Genomic DNA, 20,968 nt, shown 5'->3' on the forward strand with positions numbered 1-20,968 from the left:
GGTCAGAAGTGTGGCTTTGTGAAAACAACATACACGAAGATAATAATATCATTTTTGTCTAGATATCATCTACTCATTTTTTAGTCGGATCAACGAGATTATATAATTAATTTCTAATGTTAGACTTTTTCGGTTGCTGGTCAAATAACTCTTCCGGAGAAAAGAGAAAAAATCTTCCAGAAATCAGAAAAAATCGTCAATATCTAACATCAGAAATGTATTAATTAATTACCCTTGTCGACACAAAAACGTCAATCATTAAATCAACGAGATTATGTTTGTAAATAATTAAAGATGCCCCTATTTTAAAACTGCACTAAGGCCCGATTATAATTCAACGTTTTTGATTGAAAATATAAGTACTTCGCAAGGCTATGTCAGCAACCCTTTTTAAATTTGGCTAAGTAGTGCAATTTCTGAACGGCATCATGTACGCAATATAGAAGTACGCGATATGCACATAAATTTTAAATTATTACAAGGCAGGATACTGGAAGTAGGAAAAAGCAATAAATTTCGAAACAATGTGCTCCTGTTTCCCTCACTCCATGACATCTGACTGGTTCTCAAGTGTAAACCACGTGGAGTCGCTACTACGTAACAAGACCATCGACTTCCTTCTTCACGTTTTACGTAACACAGTAACGCTCCCACCCCTTTACACTTTATACATTTAACGTTTTGGCATCGGGTAGTCCTTTATAAACACACGCTGACCGCCATAGACAGAACTGTATCAGCGTTCGGAAACGAATCACTAAAAGAAAATACCACGATGTACTCTCACATCTTCGCTGTGAGTTTTTTTTTTAAAGCAACAATCATATTTTTCTTAAGAACAATCGATTTAACACAATATATTTCTTAAATCCTATTGTCAGATATCAAAAAGGAAATTCCTTTCAAAAATTCAATATTTTATTGTAATTTTCGGGAATTATTATTTTTTTCACAGTTTTATTATGGTATTTATCGTAAATTAATAAAAAGAGTGAAGTGAAAACCTGCAACGATATAATTTTGAGCCAAATTATTAAAGGAATAATAACGATTTTCTACTTAAATTTTATATGTTTGGGAAAATTTAAATAGTGAGTGAGTTTTTTTCAATTCAAAAGACGTGAGTATGAAGTATTCTTTCTCTACGATACTGGATGCCAATTTTAATTAAAATTTGGAAAACAAGCATTGTAGAAATTTCCTTTTACGACCTTTAATTAAATAGAAAACTTAGAAGCTTTCAATTTCGTATAGCATCAAATTTGTTATAGACTCAGAAAAAATTCCATTAATTGAATACATTTTTCTGCCAACGACATACATCCCATTTGGACAATCAAATTCATGTAGTCTCTTATTAAATTAATGCAATGGAATAATAAATTATAATATAGTAGATAAGGTGCTCAGTAGGAGTCATATTTCAGTTATATGTAATTTTGTCAGTATATTATTTTTAATAGGGGGTAAAACGTGTGAGAATTAAATTTGAAAAATTATTATTGGAAATTGAAGTTCTAGCAGATATAATCAACTCCTTTATAAAAATTATAATTAATTCCAGATGAAAAAAGCAAAAGTTTTCTATCAATTAAGCAAACTTTTATTTATATCCATCAGTCACATTTTTCAATAATTAGTTAAACATTTTGGTATTAACTTACAATAAATATTTCTTTAATCGTTAAATATATAAAAATTTATTTTCTTACTAATAACATGAGCGCTACCTTTCTTATTTAAGGTTACTTCATAGACACTTTTTTAAACTTATAAAATTATTAGTTATACAGGCTGGAATATTGAGAAAAATAATGAAGGACGAATCAACATTTTTCAATTGTCCTAGTTAAAAGAATTCATCGAATGCACTGAATTCTGAGGATTTAAAAAACTTTTGCATTGCATTAATGAATCTTTTCGAATCTGTCATTGATATAGTTGAAAGAAATTATTTATTTAGCTCTAAAAAATACGTATGTATCTAAAACACTACCGGTTAGAATTAGCATCCACTTGTTTTTTCATGATTAATTAGGTTCTCTTGATTTTAATTATATTCGATTTATGTTTTTTCTCTGTAAAAGTCCGGAAGCTCTGAAAAGTCCAAAATATGCCGAGTGTGAATGCTCTTTGACCATTTCTCAAGAAGATATTGCCAATATAGTGCAAACATAAATCTTTTCTTCAATGTTTAGAAACGTTCGATATTAACAACATTTTTATAATATTCCTGTCGATAAGATTATTTAAAATGTTTCCAACTATTTTGATACAATTTTAACATTTTGTACTATGCTAGAATTTTTTTAATTTATGTTCGTAAGTTGCTGGGACATTGTAGAAATATAGCTTCAAAAAGAACCTAAGAACATCGAACATCTTAATATTTCAGACGATATTTAAAAAAATTGTAATTATTGAAATAAGCACAATTTTCGCAGTATGTACCAAAAAATTGACACTAAATTTTTTATACAATACTTATTTTGTACAACATTTCGAGAGCCTTTTACTTTTTAAAGAGATAATTTTTCAGCTCTGACAAAATTAAGATTAAGAGAACTTTATCGGTCTCCAATAAGAGGTGCACGCACAATTAATACCGGTAGTGTACATTTTATGCAATTCCAACAAAAATTCCCAATGAGTTAAATATGATTATTTTCTTAAAATTATATGCTTTTAGTTTGAAAGTTGAATTATCTTAAATCAGTGCTTGTGCAAATTAAAGGAATTTATTATTAGGCACTATTACGAAAAAAGAATGTATATTTCCAAAAAGTACTTATAACAATATACCACAAGATGGCAACACTTATGTCAAAAAATGTATTAAATTCGAAAATAAGGAAAAGTTTTCAACAAATTTATATGAAATGAATATAAAATTTAATACTAACCTGTAAATGACGTGGGAAGGAAAATTTTAAAGAGTACTACTTACAAATTGCGCTTCATGCATGAGTAAATTATCCAAGGGAAACTATCTTACGAACCAAACTTCCTGAATCAGTTTGACGTGTAGAATCGTCATTACAGTTACAAGTATATATTACACAGTCGGCTCCAATTATAATTAAACTTCCTGACGTTCAAGTGAAATTGCTTCTATGGTTTTATTTGATTTAATACGAGTATTTATATCCATAATATAAAAATATATAACTAATATATATAACTAAGCAGCAAAATAAAAATGTATTAATCTGTTAAATAACATATTTTTGACACTAAAAATTAGTCCAACTACAGAAAAACTTCTTAGATTGGGACTTCTTATCCCTCAATTTCCCTATACCGTCCCCTTTCTGCACAAATTATCGTTTGCTTAAAATTTCGAATTTAAATAGGAAGCAGCTTTTTCCCAAGGCTCTTAATATTTTTCCACGTTTCGCAATAGTCACTTTATGGAGCAAATAAACAAATTCAATAAATAATTAGATTATAAGTGAGTCCCTGAAGCAAATCAATCAGGGTTATTATACTGAGTAAACAGTAAAATTCACAGATTCATCAGTAAAGCCTGTAATTGATTTTATTCAGTGACCCAGTTTTGGTTAATTCATATTTCGACTTCAGGTAAGATTGAAACATTTTACGGGTTAAAAAACAGGCTAGAAACAAATTTGTCATCAAAATTAACCAAAATCTTAGTGAATATACCAAACATTTGATTGGCCCTATAAAAACATTATAATCGTTTTGACCGAAAACTATTGGATTTATTTAAAGGAAAAGTCTGAGTATTGAAAAAGAATGATAATATAATAATATATTATAATATAATTATAATAATATTATTTTAATTCATACATATTAATAATTTTTATTTGATTTCAAAAAGATTTAACACGTTCTTAAAAAGTCATTTTGATTCAGATCTGACTCCATTTATCCTCGAAATGTTATATACTCTTACTTACATTTATAAATGCCTTCTACGTGAAAGAAAAACTAAATACTCCCATTAAAAAAAAAACATATTGACAAAATTTTTGGCGTGAAATAGAACGTGCGTAAACTGCGTTACTTTTACCCAGGATTTGACGATAAAATTGAGCTCGTTTAGTAAGAATTCAACCAGCACATAAAAGACAATTAAATATAAAATGATTGACTTTTTAAGTGGACATGCTGTATATGGAATTGAAAGTTATACTCAGTAAATCATCATATCCTCACTTTCATCCTGTGCTTAATTAACGCCAGAAAACAGACTTCCTAATTAAGATAAAACAATTCTTTTTTACTTTCCATAATTTTTTCCATAATTAGAAAAAAATATTATTCCTACTGAAATTAAGGTAAAACTCTTATCCTTTGACCCCTTAAGCAATCTCTATGTCTTATAAAATCTTATAGCATGGAAAAAAATCATTAAAATGAAACACAATTATTATTCATAATAATATTTAACTTTTATTTTAGCAAACTATTGACATAATTTAGTCATACCTTTTTAGACATACCTTTAACCGAAAATATGGAGCGACTATTCGATCCTTTTTTCCAACCTCCCAATTTTTTTTCGTGACAACGAGAAGAAGGCTTTCTGAAAATTCGAGATTTTCTGAAAAATGTTCAGGTGAGCTCAACACTTTATGCAGATCAAGGATCTCAAATAAAATTCTCGAGATTCTCGACTCGAGATCTTGAAATTTTTTCTTTAGGATCTCGATTTTTCTTAAGATCGTCTCGAATGCATCACTAATTAAAATATACATTATTGGATTTACCTATGTTAAAATTTACACTAAAAAAGTTTTTAACTCATTTTTTTGCTTTATCTCTTATTTTTCTCATTGAAATCTGTCATTTGGCGATCACTGGACTCTTAAAGATCACAGGGCGTTTTACATCATTTCAATTATTTGCAGATGCGTAGGATTTGAAAAAATTGAATTATTCTTTAATAAAAATAATTAATTAAGGAACTTCTTGGGACCAGTTATCTCAAAAATATAATTAATTCGATATGATTCCTACGAATAACGGATCAGAACATGTTCCTGAAAAACAATCATAGTGAAATTGCAAAATGTTGTGCATACGAATGATTGCCGGCAGACATGTGAGAGAGACACTTGTAACAAGTGGCAAACTGCACACTGCATCGTGATTCATTAGAAATTCACTGTCTCGTTTCAGTTGTTCGTGTGTGGAATTCTGGCCACGACAACAGCTGCACCGTCACCAGGTGGACATTCGCATCATCAGTAAGTCATTATACCCTTCATTTGAAAGTTACTTTGAATGAAATTTTAATTATCCAAAAGCACATTGATTTTTTCTTATTATCATCAGTTAACTAAATTTAATCTGTATCTCCCTGGGCTCACCTAAAATATTTGTTCTTTACTCACCGAATTTCGGTGAAACTAAACACAGACTTTGTAAAAATATCTCTTTGATTCAAATCATCTATTATAGTTAAATATGCATTTTTTTCATAATCATTTGCTTTTTTTTAAATAAATGCAATCATCAATTCCGTAGCTTACGAGTGTATGAATTATTTTATTTTGTTAATTTAAAAATTGTTTTAAGAGCAATATTTCAAGATGAAGAATTTTAAATTGAAAGCTATAGGAACTAATTATGATAAATAAAGCAATAACATTATATAATAATGACTAGTTTTTATTATTTATACATTAAACATTTAAAATCTGAAGTTGGAAAATATGTTAATTTTAAATTGAATTTATTTAATAATTTTATACTAGATTAAACACGTTCGGCTACTTCTTCACATATCTATAAAAAGGTTGATCTTTTAAAAATTGCTCTAATTAAAATAATGTATGGTTAAAAATATAATAAAAGTCCTAAAATTTCGACATTAAAATATTAAAATAGATTAAAACTAAAAGCTATAATTTGTGCAAAATTTTAAAAAACTCGAATAAAAAATTTGTAGCTTTGGGTATTTTCTAATTAAAAATTTTCGACAATCGAATATTTTGAGGTTTAAAAACTTTAATTTCTCATTGTTATAACGCTTGATTTAAAGTGGTACAATTTACAATGCACCAAATTTCAAGTTATTGAATTTTGGAAGCCTCATTCGTTTAAAGTTAAACGAATCATCTAGTATTAATTTTTTCGATTTGAAATTGTAAAATATCAAACTACTTAAATTTGAAAATATTTAATCTTAAACATTTAAATTTGAAATGATTCAGTTGGAAAATTTTATAATGTAAATTATTGGAGCAGGTATTAAAGCTTTTGATATGAAATAAAATTAGTATACAATTACTGTATGTTTTTGAAACATACAAAAATGAAGGCACAATAAAAATTTTCATTGTTAGAAACGAGTGCAAGAACTTTTACACCAATGGTTTTTTGTCCAGTAAGTAGAATAAATAAATGAATATAAAAATATATATAAATGAGACACTGTGCATAATTAATTTTTTATAAATTTTAATAAAATGTTTATAAAGACGCTGTTTTTAAATGAAATGTTTAAATATCTTCTTCAGTGTGAAGATTCACGTGCCTTATCATGTGCACACGGTTCATCATCATCACGTGAAAAAAGTACCTTATCCAGTTCATCATGTCGAGAAGGTTCATGTGCCCGTTCACATACCAGTTCATCACGTCGAAAAGGTTCACGTACCAGTACCGTACAAGGTAGTGGAAAAAGAATACGTGCCTGTTCCTGTCCACCACGAAAAGCCCCAAGAAGAACACCATGGTGGATGGTGGAATTGAAAATTACCTCTTGTCAAAAAGGGTATTTTATTACCATAAGGTTAGCTAAAAAACATCTAACTTATTTTATTCATTCATTTATTAATTAATTCAAGCGATGTTCATCGCCTCGAAATATTAATTGAAAACTTTGATTAGTTTTTCATGAAAAATGCGAAATCTCTGTTAAGACATTTATGTTTGTAAGCTCTAAAATGATTGATTATGAGTGTATTATTTAGAAAAAGTTTTTTTTTTTTTAATTTCGGTCATACTGCCAACTTGTTGTGAAGTTAAAAATTTCAAGAAAAATTCCCACGGAAGACTTAAAAATATTTAATTGAAAACTATGTTAGTCAAAGTCACCTTTTTGAGATGATTATGGTCAGCTACAAAATTCGTATCACTTCTGACATAAAAATGATGTCTAGTTATTAGTACAATTTTTTGGCAAGAAGCTGCAGTACTGAGAGAAATTATCCACACGCCTATTTTTTTATTTTTCTCATAATAGCACGAAGAGTAACGAAAATCTGCCTCTTATAAGCTCAATTTAAAAGCAAGTCAAAGTTTTAAAAAGCTTTTCCCAAATACTAAAGTTTTCTAAATTCAAGTCTTCAAGACTTAAATGTTAAAACATTATGAAGTCAAAACTAAACTGAAAATTGAATCACTGACATTAGAATAGATCTGAAAGATTAAAATGTGCAACATTTCTCAAATATTTATAAATGAGACGTGCGATATTTAATAATAATAAATTAGAAGCCTTCTAAGGTGAACAAAAACTTTCAGGAGTTTAAAATTAGTCATTTTTTCAAAACTAAAATCTTCGAAATTGCACACGTTATTTTGCAATTCAGTTTTTTGTGAGTTTTCTGCGTTTCAAAATTTAAAATATTTAAATATAACTGCATTTAGATTTGAAAAAAATTTAATTTGTAAACTTAAAATTTTAAACTTTGAATATAGAAGCTTTACAGCTTATAACATTTTAAAATAAAAAAACGTTAAAAATTTGAGTGCTTTGAATTTATGTCGAACGTAGATCCAAATTTCAATTGAAACATCTATTAAAACAAACTTTTGTTTGTAACGACCAGAGAAAAGAAAATTTTTTTGGATTTATTTGGAAAGATATTTATTTTATACTGAAAACAGTTAAAACTGAAATTCAAATGGTTAAAAAAAATATTGCGTTTCAATTTGATAATGTCCGAATTTGAAAACATTAGCGTAAAATTAAATTGAAAAAAAAACTATTATCGGTTCGAGGAATTTGTTTATTTCCGTAATTATAGTAAAATCTTCTACGAAATTTATATAAGATTGTTTAGAATTTTCTGGAAAATTTTGACTAAATTGTCATTGAATGAAACAAACTTCATGAGAAACTTGTAGAGATACTATCTAAAGGATCGAGATATTCTTCAAATAATGCAACCATGGAAATTCCCTGAAATGTTTTCACGTGGATAAATCAAATTTCCGCTTTTTTAATCAACGTAATTAAGAAGGCCCTGTATTGTTTTCAGTTTCTATTCCACCTTTCAACCTAAATTTTCCTATCGAACACTTCTCGACTTTCCCTTTCTATTCTCTTCCGGTATACATTTTTTATAATCATTTACATGTACTTATACAAAGTACGATTACTCTCCTCGAGTAAGTTACGTTAGATCCATCGAGTGGTTCTTCAAAGCGAAAGGAAATTGCCGTTGACATAAAAAAAAGAAAATCAAGAAAGTCAATTTCTTCTTCTGAGTTGATGTATAATTGCAGGCAGTGAATCAAGCTTAATTATAAACTGCGCTGCAACTTTATTCACTTCATTCTGAATTGTTTATTCCCAAAAATTATATAATAATAACAGCTTTAATTTTAATTTGTTTAACTATAAAGGTTTAAACTATTTTTGATTCTAATGTTTTCATTTATACAACAACATATCGTTTCATATCAAACACTATGGATGTAATATTTTCTAATCAATTTTTAAAGCTTCATTCTAAAGTATTATACAATCTTGAACGCTTTTTTAAAGATTCATTTAAAGTTATTTTTTAAATTAAAGTTTAAAACTGGCTAGCTCTTAATGCTATCATGATCAAATTGTAAAATTTTAGACGCTGTCAAATTATTCAAATGAAAATTATTTAGTTTTACCCTCTCAATTGCATTTGCTAAATTTAACATGCATTTATTTTGAAACTAATAAAATTCTAACGCCTTAAATTAAAAATTGTTCTTCTTATTATTACACTAGTCAGGGTCATCGTAAGTCCTAAAGCACTCAAGTTATGTAATAAACATATTGAACCTTATATTTTTCTTTTTATAAAGTTCTCGATTATTTTGATCAATAAATATTCCAAATTGTTGAATTCCGAATACCTTCAACTGAAATATGTTTAATTTTAAAACGTGTTAAATTATTGAATGTTTATCGCACTCTCAATTCCGAAATTGTTCAATTTCTAACGATTTAAATACGAAATCATACATTTTAATTCAAAATTGTTCATTTTTTTTAATTAATTTAAAATGCATAAGATTTTGCTTGTTTCAAAATTTTGTTTCGAGGCTTGGAATTTTAGAGCAGAAAAATTTGAATTTATTTTGAAGAAGCGACAAACTAGAAAATTGATTCGCTGCGGAATTATTTTAGATTCGAACCAAATCTATACAATTAAATCAACAACATCAATTCATACTTAAATAATAAAAAAAAAAGTAAAAATGTAAAAAATGTAAATAAGAAACCTTATGGGTTATTTTGTTTAATCTTTTCAGGTTACATCTTCCAAAAAATCCATCTTGCCCTAGCCCGTGGAGAAAAAAATTATCTTAACTTCAAAGAAGTAATCGAACTCAGTCAAAACATCAAAAAAGCTCAAGTACAAGGTGGCTGATGCCACCCAATCTAGAGAAAATTAAGGATATAATTTTAAGTTAAAATATGCATGAATGATCAATTCGTGGGACAAATGTACACGCACACAAAATATGAATACCTGTATATACTTTTACATATTGTAGGCCTTATTTTTGTACCGTATGCAGATAATTAAAGAAAGCACTCTTTCTATATAAAAAAAGGTATTCTACATTGATACTACCCTGTATACGCCAAGCATTGGAAAAATACTTTGACCGCAATTTTGCAGGTTTCATTAGTTATACTTTTCTATATATTAAAAAATGTGGGTCCTATCCTTAAATCTAATAAATAGGTTCCTAAAAATGTTGAATCAAAAAGATGTTAGCTTGAATTTCTTTGAGCCAAACAAATATTTATTGATAGGAATTTTTTTTGCATATAAACCAGTGATTTTTTTGCTTTCAAGAAACATTTTTATGAGCAATGACACAATTTTATACTAAGTGAATTTGCAATAAAAAACTGACAAAAAATCATTACAATAGAAAAAGTATTTTTTTTCATGCCCGCTGGTTTCACCATTCTAATTTTTAGTTGTATAATTCACTCCCATACATAATACCGAAAAAACAGAGCGCAATTTGAAATTATTAAACTTTACATGGCGCAGCCTTCACAATGCAATAAATTAAACGAAATGTATAAAAAATGGTATAATATATAAATAAATGTACATAATTTATATATATTAGAGGGTTGCGCCGACATATTTTCATCATGAGATATTTATTTAAATCTGTTTATTTTAACTCCTAATTGGTAGCTGGAATTTCCGCAACCAATAAAAAGCCACTAGTTCACCCGGCGGGAAGAAATCCGTTTACTATGTAATATACCTAAGATTACATCGACGACTGATACGTCGCCGCGCCGGCGGCGCAGTTTTTGAGCAAGATGGCCGGTGGCGTGGCGCGGCGGCACAACTGTTTAATATATATATATATATATATATTATATGTGTGTGTGTGTGTGTGTGTGTGTGTGTGTGTGTCTGTGCTTCAACTTTTATCCTATTGGAATTATGGAGGAAGATTTAAAAAAAACCGGTTAAAAGTTCATCAATTTAATTATTATAAGTATAACAGGGAAAATTAACTAATAGGTTTTTTATCAGTAGACATATATACATTTTCTTCTCTTAATTTGAAGTCATATTGCTCCGAACAATGACCTAAATATTCTGCGAGTCTTCGCCACTCACCAATCATCAAGGTGTTTGTGTTTATCGTCCTCTTTTACTTTCACAGGTATGTAGATCTTCTTGACGTGTGTATGAGTGTGCTTATGATGATAAGATGGTACGTGAATTTTGATATGGGTGCTGAAAAAAATAATTATATGCATTTTTATAATATTGTGTTTATTCTTCTTACGATGGAAGTTCCCTATGTAGTTTTAATCCATTAAAAAAATTGTCGTGAATATTAGGGTGACACAAAAACGCTTTTTTTTAGGGGGCAGCGATCGCCCCAATTTCATAGCAAATACGAAAAAAGAAATTCCCTAATTAAAAATTTTTTTTTTATTTTAACAGGTGCCGGTTTTGACATGAAGTTTTCCATGTAAAACGCATGGGGAAAATTGTTTTTTTTTAGTCTTTGGAATAATTTTGTAGGGTTTGAAAAAATGTGACGGGTAAGCATGGAGACCTTTTGAGAATTATCCAACGAAGAATTTCATACTTCAGACATATGAGTTTCACATCCCTAACACACCCCCACGAGTACATGAACACTACCCTTAAAACCAAAAATGTCAATTTTTCATGAGATCGACCTTTTGAGCACTGTCTTTTGGTCTTTTTTCACTTAAAATTATTAATATTGGTCAAGTGTAATATTTATTAATATTGGTTAATTTATTTTCAATTATTTAAACAAATAGAATTAAAGAAAATTTTTTGTTCGAAAATTTATTTTTTCCCCCTTAAATTATTACTGTTACTCTAGTGGAATATTTTATAACATTCATTCATTAATTTTTAATTGTGCAAACAAAAAATTAAAACCTAATTATCCAATGATAATAACTATTCTACTAGACCAATATTATTAATTTTAATTTAAAAAAGACGAGAATACAGTGTTCAAAAGGTCAATTTCATAATGAATTGACATTTTTATTTTAAGGGTAGTTTTCCGGTACTCGTGGGGGTGTGTTAGGGGTGTTAACCCCATATATCTGATAGATGATATTCTTCGTAGGATAATTCTCTACAGGCCTCCATACTTTCCCGTAACATTTTTTCAAACCTTAAAAAACTATTCTAAAAACTCAAAAAAGTGATTTTTCCCCATGCATTTTACATCGAAAACTTCATGTCAACATCGGCACCTGTTAAAATGAAAAAAAAACAATTAAAAAAATTAGGGAATTTCTTTTTTTGAATTTTGAATTAAATGAGGGGGATCGTTGCCCTCTAGCATGCACACAAATTTTGCCATGCAATTTTGGATCACCCTAGTGAACATGTATAGACTCATTAATAAAATAGAAGAAATTACCCATTTTTTCAAAACATCTGCAAGTGACTTTTACAAAAGTAACTCTATGACAGGTTGGTACTTTTACAAAAGTACAGTAACTTATTTCATATCAAATTAGAACTTACGTATATCTGAATACTACAATAAAACTCTAAAATTCTAAAACACACTTCTATTAAAAGCCAATTCTAATATAAGGAAAAAACGATATTTACTGATGCTTTTCAGGATGAGGTAAAGCTGCTACCAATCCCAGGGCTAAAATCACCATAAAAATAAACTGAAACGAAAAAATTTGATTTTTTAGGACAATTATAAAATGCACACAAAATATTGATCGTATGGAGTACAGGTTAATTAAAATTAAGTTATTAATAAGTTTTGTTAAACAAAAACCTTTAGATCTTTTTGGGACTATACCCTTTATATATTATAATAAATACTTTAAAGTTGAAATACTTCAATGCTTTATACTTATTACTTTATAACAATAAATACTTTATAAAGTATGCACCAAACTTTCGCTTTCGGTCCAGTTTGGGGGGTTGCCTGCAAATAGCCTTGGACTGATTTCAGGGAGATCAAAACGTAAAAAGTGAGGGCCGCCTGACTGTTTTCCAATTGGAATATATATAATGTCGCAACCGCTCTCGCCCTGCTCCTCTGAAAAACTGCGTGAGCCAGCAGTTCTAGGAAGGCCGAGAACGGGGTGACTAAGAGCGAGAGTTTGATGTATTTTCATCACATTCTCTCTCAATTATTACTTTCTCAGAGTTTTTTCAACCTTTACAGACATTTAGAATATTTAAGGGTTCATTTCCGTGCTTAATTTAGTACCATCTTAACGAAAAACTTATTGGAATTACTCAGTCATCCATATTTTTTTAATAACATAATGAAACAACAGTGAACTTCAAAATGTGTCGCGGAGCTTGAAAGTTTCTTGACTTAGAATGAATACAAATTAAAAACTCTTGAATGCCCTAGAAGACGGTAAATTCGAGAACAGAAATCCACGCCCAAAATCGTTTGAGTAATCTGCTTTAATACTCATTTAAGAAATACTTATTTCGAGAATGTATAGATTGATGTGAAATATTTTTTTCTTTGCTCAATTCAATAAATGAATAATTGACAGAAAATAATTATGTAATTAGTTGAAAACTTGGCACACAATTATGCATTTTTTAATAACATATTTGAAATTAAACCTTAACCATTTTCATCTTTAGATGGGAAGATAAACGACAAGATTCACATAAGTATCTAGTTGAGATACTTCACTTGTAATGGATAAGGGTTTTATCTAATAATTATACGTTTCTCATGTATTATTATTTATTACACGCTTCTCTGAATTTTTTACAAGTTCTTACGTTTGCTTAGGCCTTTCTAAATGTCAAATAATTTTGCAAGAAATTAATTAAATAGTTACAGAAGAAACACATAAAAAAATTCAAGTTTAATCTTGAACCCAAAACGGTAACAAACTTAGTGAAGCAAAATTGAACCACAATGGTTTATTACAAGCTATACGAACATTAAAACTAATTCAATAATTGTTTTACAGTTTTGATATTGATCATGAAAGCGAAAAATCGAACGTAACTAAAGTTCAAAATAAGTCTGTGAGAAAATGAGCTGAAAAAATTTAAACCCTAGTTTTTTTCAGACAGCCGTGTCAATTTTGTCGTAGGTAGTTTACAAGGTGGTAAAGTTTTATTAGTTCTGTCCGATCTTCTGCTGGATATACTTTTTTAAGTTTAATAATTTTAGGTTTACAAATAAAATAAATAAACATATTAACGAAAAATGTTGTAGGGAAGACCGGGGCAAAGTTAACCATGATGGCGAAGGCGTACTTGCAAATTGCATCGTTATTCTTTAGCCATTTTAATTCTCCTTTGCTGTAAATAAATCTATTTTATTAGAAAAATGACAATATAAAAACAAATCTTGAAAATCTAAGTTAAAAAAGGAAAGCATAAACAGTTTTGACATTAAAATAATGCAAGATATACTTGTCAAAAAATAACGCTTGTATCATTACTTGAAATACTCATAGAATGAAAATTTGATAATCTGATAGACGAAAAAGGATTCCATCACGTGATTCTGAAAATTTAACCTCATCACTCAGCTATAATTATTTAAAAAAATATTTTCTTTATTATGACATACGTAAAAATTTATTTTTCCAATTAATAACATTCCCACGTACCAAACGATTAGAATTTTCAATCCTAAGACGTTGCTATTTTTATAAAAATTCTGCGACTATCAATGTCCATTTATGCGGGGCAGCGCCTACTAAATGCAACTTTATGGAAATAATTCAGTTATGAAATTACTGTTTCATAAAAATAATTAATACATATAGAAATGTGATATTTAATAACGAGGGACACGAAATAAAAAAAACTTAATAAAATTAATAACTTTATACAGAACAATGAATGTTGACAAAATGACGCTGCCGCACGGTCAACCCGAAATGTTGCTACAATAATCTGAAAGTATTCAATATCATACAAAAATGTCTTTAAAAATCACTTACATGAATTCGGATGTTGGCCATGCTCAAATGAAAAATATGCATCCGTATGTTTCGGATAAATGTTGAATCTGCAAGATACTCCTTAATCGCGTCGGAATGCGGTAGTGTACTAAAAGGACATTTCCTTTTGCGGGCTTTATAAACGTAAACATTACCCGCGGGCTGCGGTACGCGTATTTTTCCCAACCCCACTTTCCGTCTCTCTCGCAATCTCTCTCTCTCTCTCCCTCTTGGCGCAATTATGCGCCTTAAGCGTACGCATTGTCGTAGAACACTAGGAAGTGATTTCTATAACAATATAAACATTAGAACAGGTGCTCGCACTATGCGCTTATAACACCAGAAGAAACCAGAAATTTCGAGATGATAGCAGCGGATGTACTCTCACTTCTTCCTCTTTCCTCAGTTAAATAAAAAATAATTATTGTTCAGGAAATGAGTAATGTGTCTATGCAGGAAATATTATGTATCGGAACGTTATGTACGAATCTCCGACTATATGATTACGTTAATTTATATTTAGAGAGGCATAAAATAATTTTAATAATATCTTTATAAATACGGTCAACGATGGTTATTATGGGTCAAGCCAGGAAATTATGAATCAAATAGGATTTAATATTTTTTTGGCAACTATTTAGTGAAATTTTTAAAAACTTGCACTATGTCAATTTTTAGCGTGAAGTGTGCTCTCTTTTTTGTTATAAGCTTAAAGCAGTTGACGAATGTCAAATCGTAAAGGCAAGAAATCTCAAAAATTTCTAGTTGAATCTTTTAGAATGTGCTAAATTTTTAATTGCTAGTTCTTTTCTATTATTTTAAAAATTGAGAAGCCGTATTTCCCCGGAGAAATTGTGGATCAAATTTAAAAATATAATTTTACAAAAATTATATTTAATAAGTATTCGGGACGCTATAGATTTGCTTTCTTTTTTATAATATGTTAATATTCTTATGTCCAAAGTGAAAAATAGGAAAATGACTATATTAAAATTATAATAATAAGTTAATGGAAAAATATGAAAAATATTAAATACAAACATTCCAAAGATTGCAAGATGTGCAATTTTTTTTTAACATACCTCTGGGTATTCTTGAAAAAATTAAAAACTCAAATTGTCATTATTGTACTGAATTAGAACTGGATAAAAGAAAAACATTTTTACACACTGTAATTACCAAAAAAATTGTAGTCCATAATTACTCTATTAGAGGTGTAATAGGCATCTTTTAAAATTACATTTTCAGGATATCTTCAGAAAACTCTGAAGATCAGTTATATATGGCCAATACGAAATTCAGTACCTATTACGATTAAAGCTATAAAGGTATACTTAAATGAATCAATAACAATTTTACTCTTTATATCAATTTCGGTTATCGGCTTATGGCTATATATCCCTTTACCGACACTGTTACCGACATCTCAAACATTTTATTCATTCCTTATTTTAAGAAAAAATCTAGAAATCATACTTATCACATAACAACCTTTCATACTCAAATTTATAAATATAAATCAGTTATATTTAAGTGGTGAAATAGCAGGAAAAAATAACTGAAGTAACCAGTAAATATATTTTACCGATTAAATTTGACTGATTCTGATTAAGCTGATTATTAACAAATTTATAATTTAGCATGAAACATAAACAATTTAGATTTTTCAATGTTTTTCAGTTTTTCGATAAAGAAAATTATGCTTATTCTCAACTTCTTAAAATAGATTCAGGTTAATAATGTCGTACGCCAATGTATAATCAAAAAACAAATACAGCCTTTTCTACTATTGGTACCACAATCACTTTTTGTCTACATTTTTGCAATTTTTCGCACTAAATGCTTTACATTCCGTATAACTCGTCATAGTATTGCATCATAATTCTTGCTTTTCACGTTCGAAGCCTAAACCTCAAACTTTCAATCTCGTAGTGACTTCGCAGTAACACTAAATACTTTCCAGTTTTTTGTTACTCTCTTAATTAACATCTTTTTCAAACAGGTGTCCATGCTTTCGCAAATGTGTCCTTCAATAAAGCAAAATAGTTCTTAGAAAAATATGGTATTAAAAGTTTAAGAAAGACAAGTTCGGTCAATAGTCTTTATTGCATGTATATTGCATGTATGTGTCTGAACATTTTTTTATGAAATTTCTAAAGATTTTATAAATTCTATAGATTTTATATAGACTTTTGTAGATTTTATAGATATTTAATGAGATTGAATCACGATTTTAGCATATTAATTATTGCACAAAATTATTATATAGAAAATGATTATTTGATAATCAGCACTAGAGTCACTATTACAAAAATATTGAAACAATTAATGTCATATCGAAGTACACAAAAATAGGAAAGTTATAAGTCAGGAAGTTATAATTATAGTTTAAAAATGTCCTATAATATTTTTTTAAAAAATATACTATTTTTTGATAGGACTCATCAATTCGATATTATTTATCGAAAATATCATGAAAAGAAGGGAAATTCAAAATTTTGAGCCAAACAACGTGAAATGCGAAAAAAGCTTCAACAATGGACTGATTGTAAAGTACTTTTCATTTTAATTATGTATGCAAAATACTACGGGAAAATTCAAAATTCAGATGTCTAACCAAACGACGCGAATTATGCGGAAACGTTTTTATAAGAATTTCGGCGTTAAAAATTTACTGCAACATTTCTTCGAATTATTTTTTGTCAGAACAACTCATTTTTAATTTAATTATCAAAATTGATATGTAAAAATCGAATATTTCCATATTACGGCGCTCGAAGGGATTTCTGTCTAAGGAGGAATTTATAAGGCATTGTTAAAAATTGCATAAGACTGCACGAGTTTGCAGAGATAGTGTAAAACTTTACACCAGATCGCAATAATTATAAGCCAATCTTCTTGATCGCATGTAGGAAAATATTTTAGAAACAGCGTTTTTATTCAATTCTTTACCTATATTACACATTTAGACTTGATAAAAAAAGAAAAATAAACAAAAATACTTCAGGTTAAAAATGACCCCCTGAATTCAAACCTGAATTTATAAAGAAACTTATACCCTTGGGTTATAAAAATTATTTAAGAAATTAAAGTGTTCAGTTATGTAAGATAATTGATGTGGTGAGTATAATAAGAACCATAAGTTCTAATTGGTTTTTTATATGCAAAGCTTTTCTTCAAATAATGAATATATGTATATATGAATACGCATTTTGTTAATTAGGCGAGATATCTATATAATTTGGAAAATGCAATTGTTGTGCTAAAATTTTTGGAAATCTTTCAAAATATAGAAGGACACATTTATCTGACCCATTTGAGTTCTGGTTTGGCTTAGTTCATTCAATTTGATTAATTTCATTTTTAATCAGGACACTAAAGCAAAGCTTCAAGGTCAGTTACACCAGCTCCACTCCCCCTCTTAATTTTTGGGTTTTCTATAGCCCAATGAATTGCGCCCAAATGCGCCACCGATTAAAATTTTGTGCCACAAAACTATAGGAGTTATGTCAGGTGTTGAGCGAGTGGGGGCTACCCCAATTGTTATTGATCGACCACCCGATGGTCTCTTCGTATAGTATTTCAAATGCGCGCATATTTGCCACTTACGGGATTGACAAAAACCCATTATCAAACTTTTCATTTCCAATTGTTATCGATCCACCACCCGATGATATCTCCAAATAACTTAAATTGCAAAATAAAAATTAATAATGATCTCTCCGTATAGGATTTCAAATTCGCTCATATGCGCCACTTTCGATATTGACAAAAAAAACCATAATCAACCCCCTCATTATCATTGGTTACGATTGACTATCCGATGATATCTCCAAATAAATTAAATTGCAGTATAAAAATTTCGAATTGTCTCTTCGTGTAAGATTTCAAATGCGCTCATATGCGCCACTTTGGAAATTGACAAAAAACCACAATCAACCCCCTCATTTCCAATTGTTATCGATCCACCACCTTTAAAATTTCCTAAGATATAGAGGTAACAAAATGTTACGAAGTGATGAGCAACCAAATTAAAAGTTTGCAATCCGCATTGATGAAGAGCGTTTTCTATGGGGATTCAAATGCGCTCATATGCGTCATAAAGAAAAAATTTTGCGTTACGTTGATGACCGAATTCGAATTGCATTATACAAATTTATAATGATTTCTTCGTATAGGACTTCAAATGCGCTCATATGCGTCAATTTCGAAATTACCAAAAAACCATAATCAACCCCCTCAATACCACTTGTTACGATCCACTATCCGATAATATCTTCAAATAACCTAAATTGCAATATAAAAATTTATAATGATCTCTCCGGATATGATTTCAAATGCGCCTATGTGCGCCATTTTCGAAATTGTCTAGGAGCCATAATCAACCCCCTCATTAACACTTGCGAAGATCCACTATCTAATGATATCTCCAAATAAATAATAAAAATATTTGAAATCCTGTACAAAGAGCCCCTTATAAAATTTAATACTGCAATGTAATTTATTTGGAAGTTTCCTCGGGTGGAAATTGAAAATGAGCGGGTTGATTATGGCTTTTTGTTATTTTCGAAAGTGGCGTATATGAGCGCATTTGTAATCCTAGACGAAGAGATCATTATAAATTTTTATTTTTCAATTTAAGTTATTTGGAGACATCATCGAATATTGGATCGTAACATTTGGAAATGAGGGGGTTGATTATGGTTTTTTGTCAATTTCGATAGTGGCGCATATGAGCGCATTGGAAATCCTATACAAAGAGACAATAATAAATTTGTAAATTTTAAATCATCGGGTAGTGGATCGTAACAGATGTTTGTGTAGGGGTTGATTATGGTGTTTTGTCAATTTTGAAAGAGGCGCATATGAGCGCATTTGAAATTCTTCCTTAAGAAATCATTATACATTTATATATTGCAATTTGAAACCCCATAGGAAATTCACTTTATCAATGCGGATTAAAAACTTTTTTTTTGTTGGTCATAATTTATAAAATTTTGTTACCACCTTATCGTAGGCAATTTTCAAAAAAAAATTATGGCGCACATTAACGCATTTGAAGGCGAAAGAATCCATGTCCTCTACTTTATATTGCACATCACTGTTGAGGATTTAACACCTGCGATACACTGCCCCCTCCATAATATGATATCTTTGTTAATTAACTAACGCAAAATTGTTTTGTGGTGGCGCATTTGAGCGCATTTGAAGTTATGAGCGATAAATATGATGAATTTTAACAAATTTAATTAGTTTGGAAAAATGACGCCAGCCCCCCCCCCCCCACTTTTTGATCGCTGATGACTCGGTTATCAATGTGGCGCAAAATTGTTTCTTTAGGGCGCATATGAGCGCATTTGAAGATCTTCAAGATCATGTGATTCAAATTTTGATTTTTCAAATGGGGGGGAAGCCCCCGCCCGCAACACCTGACATATCTCCTACAGTTTTGTGATGCAAAAATTTTAATCGGTGGCGTATTTGAGCGCAATTTGGGCACAATTCAGTGGGCTATAGAAAACATAACAATTAAGAGTGGGGGGGGGGGGGGCTGGTGTAACTGACCTAAAGCTTCGTTCTCAATTACACTTGAAGTGAAAAGTTAATAAAAGTGCCCCGTTTAAACAAAAGAAAAACTCTCACGGGTCAGACAGACGTGGTCTTACACATTTCTAACTATTTTCTTCCATTTTAGCACCATATTTTCATTTTCCAAATTGTAGATTTGCCGATTACAATACTATGTAAAGGGGTAATAGTTAGCTTTTAATTTGGAAAATGAGGATATCGGTTTAATTTATTCTTAATCCATAGATAATATTTTTGCGCATGTTGGGCTGGACAGTTTAAGTAGCTTACAGTGGTTAAAAAAACATAGTTTTCTAATATTTAGAATGTTTTCTTTGAAAAAATTTGTGATCATGAGTTATGTAATTAGTGAAGATCATGCACAAATTTGCAAATTAGTATTTCTATAAGTTACTGAAATTAAAGAATTAAAATTTTGGATATAAGCGAGGTGAGAAGAAAACAGAAGTCATTTCCAAATAAAATTGCAGAAGATAATGTATTAATTTTTTTAAATTATAAGAATCTTTATTTAAGAAGTTGAAAATTATCTCGCTAATAACCTTCATTTTAATTTACATTATTTCAATTAGAAATACTACGTAGCAGATCGTTTTGTAATCTTCAAACCCGGGCGGAAATATGATATATAGTTTAAATATAGTGTGAAGTATTATATATCATATTCATTTCTTTTATACATTTTTT

At 29.3% G+C, this 20,968-nt stretch overlaps 2 protein-coding genes across 2 annotated transcripts; one reads left to right on the forward strand and one right to left on the reverse strand.

Annotated features, from left to right (window-relative positions):
* The first annotated feature begins 707 nt into the window (after positions 1–707).
* Positions 708–9,806, forward strand: LOC117177094 (uncharacterized histidine-rich protein DDB_G0274557). Its single transcript, XM_033367583.1, has 4 exons — positions 708–796; positions 5,152–5,219; positions 6,495–6,769; positions 9,502–9,806. Exons 1-3 carry the CDS (start codon positions 776–778, stop codon positions 6,727–6,729), a joined length of 324 nt encoding a protein of 107 aa, XP_033223474.1. The 5' UTR covers positions 708–775; the 3' UTR covers positions 6,730–6,769; positions 9,502–9,806.
* Positions 9,807–10,696: 890 nt separating this feature from the next.
* Positions 10,697–14,821, reverse strand: LOC117177095. The gene is made up of 3 exons (XM_033367584.1): positions 14,693–14,821; positions 12,351–12,415; positions 10,697–10,970 (listed from the first exon to the last, which is right to left on the reverse strand). Exons 1-3 carry the CDS (start codon positions 14,732–14,734, stop codon positions 10,847–10,849), a joined length of 231 nt encoding a protein of 76 aa, XP_033223475.1. The 5' UTR covers positions 14,735–14,821; the 3' UTR covers positions 10,697–10,846.
* Positions 14,822–20,968: the final 6,147 nt, after the last annotated feature.

This window comes from Belonocnema kinseyi, chromosome 7, assembly GCF_010883055.1.
Source record: "Belonocnema kinseyi isolate 2016_QV_RU_SX_M_011 chromosome 7, B_treatae_v1, whole genome shotgun sequence".
Lineage (NCBI taxonomy): Eukaryota > Metazoa > Arthropoda > Insecta > Hymenoptera > Cynipidae > Belonocnema > Belonocnema kinseyi.

Coding starts and splice junctions, on each gene's coding strand:
- LOC117177094 (XM_033367583.1), top strand. CDS start 776: ATGTACTCTCACATCTTCGCT. Junction 797..5,151: donor TGTACTCTCACATCTTCGCT/GTGAGTTTTTTT, acceptor GTCTCGTTTCAG/TTGTTCGTGTGTGGAATTCT. Junction 5,220..6,494: donor GGTGGACATTCGCATCATCA/GTAAGTCATTAT, acceptor TATCTTCTTCAG/TGTGAAGATTCACGTGCCTT.
- LOC117177095 (XM_033367584.1), bottom strand. CDS start 14,734: ATGCATATTTTTCATTTGAGCATGGCCAACATCCGAATTCAT. Junction 12,416..14,692: donor TGGCCAACATCCGAATTCAT/GTAAGTGATTTT, acceptor TTTTCGTTTCAG/TTTATTTTTATGGTGATTTT. Junction 10,971..12,350: donor CCTCATCCTGAAAAGCATCA/GTAAATATCGTT, acceptor TATTTTTTTCAG/CACCCATATCAAAATTCACG.